General features: G+C 42.5%; 2 protein-coding genes across 20 annotated transcripts in view; both read left to right on the forward strand.

The window, feature by feature from the left end:
• Window positions 1-4,044, forward strand: part of tob2 (transducer of ERBB2, 2) — a 24,483-nt gene extending 20,439 nt beyond the window's left edge. For 3 of the 19 annotated variants that reach the window (XR_015480250.1, XR_015480243.1, XR_015480251.1), the window contains 2 exons: window positions 1-1,947; window positions 2,673-4,044. The exon at window positions 1-1,947 is cut by the window's left edge and continues 565 nt beyond it. Coding sequence is in view for 3 of the 19 variants with exons in the window: in XM_087243722.1 (XP_087099848.1) it covers window positions 1-883 (883 nt within the window). In the remaining 16 variants the exon portion in view is untranslated. The other 16 variants (XM_087243722.1, XM_087243721.1, XM_087243723.1 and 13 more) reach the window with 9 other exon arrangements.
• plbd1a (phospholipase B domain containing 1a) overlaps window positions 1-5,000 on the forward strand; it is a 522,382-nt gene that overhangs the window by 364,501 nt on the left and 152,881 nt on the right. The window lies entirely within an intron of this gene.

Genomic DNA, 5,000 nt, shown 5'->3' on the forward strand with positions numbered 1-5,000 from the left:
CCCAGAGCTCAGCATTTGGATAGACCCTTTCGAAGTGTCCTACAGGATTGGGGAGAAGGGTGTGGTGAAAGTCCTGTACATGGAAGATCCACCAGGTTTAGGAGGTGACGCTGAAAGATCTGATGTTGTGCTCAAAGGAGATGTAGAGTTTGAGGAAGTCAAGAGTCTGGGCTTTAACCCAGAAGCTCAGGTGTTTGTACCTATCGGTGGCCAGGTGTCACCAGTTATGCTCTCCAGTTCACCAAGTCCAATTTCTACCTCATCTTGTCCAGGGATGTTCGGTTATGGCACTCCCAGCACTCCCACCAACACCAGCGCTCATTCCTCCAACACTTCCACCCCTTCGCCACCCAGCTTGGTTTATCCTCCATCTAACTCTAGGCCCACACCACAGCCAATTACCTTCACTACAGCCAGCTTCGCTGCCACCAAATTTGGCTCCACAAAGATGAAGAAGTGTGGAAACCCTGGAGTTTCCTCCAGTTCTGGCATTAATATCGTAGCACCTCAGCAGAGGATGATCACGTGCTCCCCCACCACCATCTCCCCTCCAGGACTGGTCAAGCACAAACCCCTCTCCCTGTCCATGCACTGTCTGACTGGACCAGTCCCAAGCCAACTGTCTCCTACTGCCAAAGAATTTGTGTTTCCTGCATCGCAGAGGCTCCTTTACTTTGATGCTGAAGTTCCATCAATGACCCCATTCCCAGCTCCGCACTCTTCCTTCGATCCGTTCTCCAGTCCACCTCCAGGTCAGGCCGTCGGAATCATTGGAAGCAACAGTGGAATTTCATTCATGGACAAATCACCATTTGTGGAAGGACTGGGATACAACCTGCAATATTCCGGCCAGCCTTTCCAACCTGTGGTGTTGGCGAACTAAAGCCTAAAGTTGCACATACCCACCAATGACCCAGTTCTAGAGCCAATTCAATACATTCTCCAGTCTATGTCCAGGCCACGCTATCAAGATATTTTGAAGCAATAGTGGAATTTCCTTCATGGGTAAACCGTCAATTGTGAGATGCAACATGCAGTATTCTGGCCAGGATTTCCTACAAGTGGTGTTGGCCAACTTAAGTCGCAAAGCTGCAGAGACTTATCAATGACCCCATTAGGTACATTTTTGTTCTTCAGTTCACCTCTAAGCCAGACTGTTGGGATCATTGGAAGTAGAGGAATTAATAAAACCACCATTTGTGGAAGGTCTGGGATACAACCTGCAGTATTCCAGCCAGGTTTTCCAACCTGTGGTGGTGGCAGCAAACTAAAGTCTTAAAGAGACCCACTAATGACCGAAACTGCACCAGTGAGCCCATTCCAGAGCCAGTTCAATCAATCCTCCAAGCCAGCCTGTTAAGATCATTGGAAGCAATAATAGATAGTTTCCTTCATGGATAAACCACCATTTGTAGAAGCACTGGGATAAAACATACAGTATTTCGACCTGGCTTTCCAACTAGTGGGTCAATTTAAATTTCAGACCCACCAATGACCAAAGCTCCCAAATTACCCCAATTAATTCCCAATTCCAATCTCCAGTTCACCTCTAGGTCAAGCCATTGAGATCTTTGGGTTAAAAGTAGTGGCATTTCCTTCATGAATAAAACCACCATTTGTGGAAGGACTATGATACAACTTGTAGTATTCCGGACAGGCTTTCCTTCCGACCCCTTGAGTTGTCCAACTAAAGGCTCAGAGTTGCAGAGATCCACAAATTACTCTATATCCAGTTCAATCTATTCTTCAGTCTACCTTCAGCTGGGCCATTGGGAGCATAGGGGAGCAACAGTGTAATTTCTCATGGATAAACCACCACATGTGGAAGGATTGGGATACAACCTTCAGTGTTCCAGCCAGGCTTTACAAACCATGGTTTTGCCCAACTAAAGTCTCAGAGTTGAAGAGATCCCAATGCTGGAACATTTCAACCATGACTAATCAAGAGTATTATCCCCACAGATTGAGTATTACCTGTGATTGTTACTTTCCAGTTCTCATGTCTGATCTCTCGGAGTAACCAACCTCCTGTTGCACAGTTGTTGTTTTTTTTTCTTCTATTTTTCTGTTTGTTGTTTTCAGTAACGAGTCACTTGAGTGGGGCGCCCTTCGCTCAAGTGTTGGTCTGCTTTGATTAGTTCTTTTTCAATCATATTATGGGGGAAAAAAGCAAATATTCTCACAGGAGTCTAGGTCAGGGGTGTCCAAACTTGGTCCTGGAGGACTGGTGTCCTGGAAAGTTTATCTCCAGCTTGCTTCAACACATCAGCCAGGAAGTTTCTAGTACAGGGGTGTCCAAACTCTGTCCTGAAGGGCCTGTGTCCTGCATAGTTTAGCTCCAACTTCCTTCAACACACCCCCTGGAAGTTTCTAGTTCACCTAGAAAGAGCTTAATTAGCTGTTTCAGGTGTGTTTGATTAGGGTTGGAGCGAAACTCTCCAGGACACTGGCCCTTCAGGACAGAGTTTGGACACCCCTGTTCTAGTATATCTAGTACAAGGGTGTCCAAACTCGGTCCTGAAGGGCCAGTGTCCTGGAGAGTTTCGCTCCAACCGTAATCAAACACACCTGATCCATCTAATCAATCTCTTACTAGATAGACTAGAAACTGGCAGGTGTGTTGAAGCATATTGGAGCTAAACTCTCCTGGACACCGGCCCTCCAGGACCAAGTTTGGACACCCCTAGTCTAGATGCTCAAAAGGGATTTTGAGATGTTTTGATATATAATGCTCTGGAAGTAGCCACTTTGGACTAGTTCGGTCACACCTCAGTGAGGATTTCTGGTTATTGTATTGCATGTTCTCTGAATGAATGTGGGTCTTGTGCTTTCGAGCTAATGATTAAGAGGTTGCTTTATACTGGAAAGACAATTCTGAAGCTAAACCAGCATAAACACATTGAGCCAAACTCTGGAGAAACCAGACAATGTTTAAACCCATGCCTAGTGCCGTCAGGAGTCAGGCTGAGGATCGATGTTGTATGTTTTCAATCGGCCAGTTCCTCTGAACTAATAAGATCTGATTGATTGATTGGAGGACTGTGCATGTCTGTGAAGGCTAAGATGTTTTTATCAACTGCTCGATGTCTTTGCACATGTGACCTCTACAGAGACACTCTGATTGGCTTTCCAGCAAGGACAGTCATGTTGAATTTAATGCGTTGTTAGTTTTACACGATCCACAGGTCATAAATCATGGATCGAAAGAGATGCTAGAGTGAGAATTGCACTTTGTGTTCTGCGCTTCAGGACTCTGAATGTTACCTCATCTTCTCTGACTGCAGTGGCTGTGTTTTATTGTGCTGGGATGGAGGCTAGTCAAGAAGATACCAAGACGTTGGACATCACTATTTTCCCCTCTGTGTTTTGTCCCGTCCAGTTGTGCTGCACTTTATTTACCAGGCCTTTTGAATCTCCCAGAATGCCTCACAACATATGCTAGATGCTAAAGGTCCTTTACCCACCCTTTAATGGCCAGTTATGTCTGAACTATAGCTTCGTAATGTAGTTTAAAGATTGTATTAAATGAACTTTAGGATGTGTGGCTGAGACTGTACACTGAGAAAAAAAATGAATTAATTTAAAATCGTTACACCAACATGCGTCAAGTTTCTTCAACTTAATTTTTGCTGTTTTTCAGTGATTAATTTAAGTTGGAAAGTATTTTAGGTGTAACAATGTTTGTTTTCACTCTTTACAGTGTGTGTTGTGACGTTCCTCCAGCTTCATGAATATTCAGTGGTTTCATTTGGGGTGGGTGGGGTTTAGATCTCTATATATGCTACGGATGGGTGTATTTTTACATTTGTTTGTAATTTATTTACGATTTTCTATATTTTTTCGTGTTTTTTCAAAAGAGTTATCTACAGCGTTTATAAAACAAATGAAGAGATATCTATACGACAACGACGTGAACATGTATATATTTCTTATGTTTGAGATCTTTTGTTTAGTTTCTTACGTGCTGAGGTTATTTTTTCAGAAATAACTATATGAATATGAATATATGCAAGATGAAATGACTAATAAAATTTGTTTAACAAAGAAGCGGAAGGTGTTTTGAAGTCATTCAAGTTTCTTCAGTTTTTCTTTTATTTATTAATTTTTTTTGGTGCTCTTCATAAATCTTTGTAATAGTCTCGTAATTGTGACTGTTTTGGTTGCATGTGCACTCAGTTTTATCTATGCGACCTCAAAATATATTTGGGAGCACTTTTGCGAGTGCATAAAATTGCTGCCGTGCGGACTGTTTTCACTGCGAAACGTTTACCGGATGCGCAGATTTGCGAAGAATGCATCTTTGCACTTAATACGTGAACCGCAGCGCTCAGGAATAGTTTAAAACTGAATGTACAGTAAACAAATCCTGCAATGCTTGCCCCCACCTTCAAGCTCTTCTGATTGGCCCACTGCTCTAGAACTGAACGCCACTGGATTGGTTAATATCAGCGGTTAATCATTCAGTCAATGCCTTCAGGTGACAGGGAGCTGCAGCCGCAAAAATGTAAAGCACTGCAGATAAAAGAATGAAAACAACTACCGATTTTGCTTTAGAAACCACCTAAAGTTATAAATAATGGCACATCTGATTAATGATACACTTCGAAGAGTGGATAAGATTCCTAAAGCCTTTCACTGTAAAGTCTGTGTTTTCAGGTAATGGTGTTTGCCACTGAATCTACACATTTAAAGTGTGAGATGTTCTATTTGTTCTCTCATTTAATGGCCAGGATGATTTTAAATGCAGTAAATCTGTTAATACAAAACTCGTAGTGACGGTGCACATAATTCTTGGTGAGTGCGACTAAATTTTGGTTGGTGCGTCCACATTTTTAAAGATGGAGCAGCAGTGCTGCCAAGCAAAAGGTTTTATGAATATTAAACGACAAAAGACAAGGACAAAATCCCTTAAGGCTCGTGACCGAAGCACTTTTGTAGCTCATAAGAAACAAATCCAAGTAAAAATTTTACAGTGAAGATGCTTAAAGCACAGTTTGTTT

This window comes from Danio rerio, chromosome 3, assembly GCF_052040795.2.
Source record: "Danio rerio strain M-AB ecotype USA chromosome 3, GRCz13ab, whole genome shotgun sequence".
Classification (NCBI taxonomy): domain Eukaryota; kingdom Metazoa; phylum Chordata; class Actinopteri; order Cypriniformes; family Danionidae; genus Danio; species Danio rerio.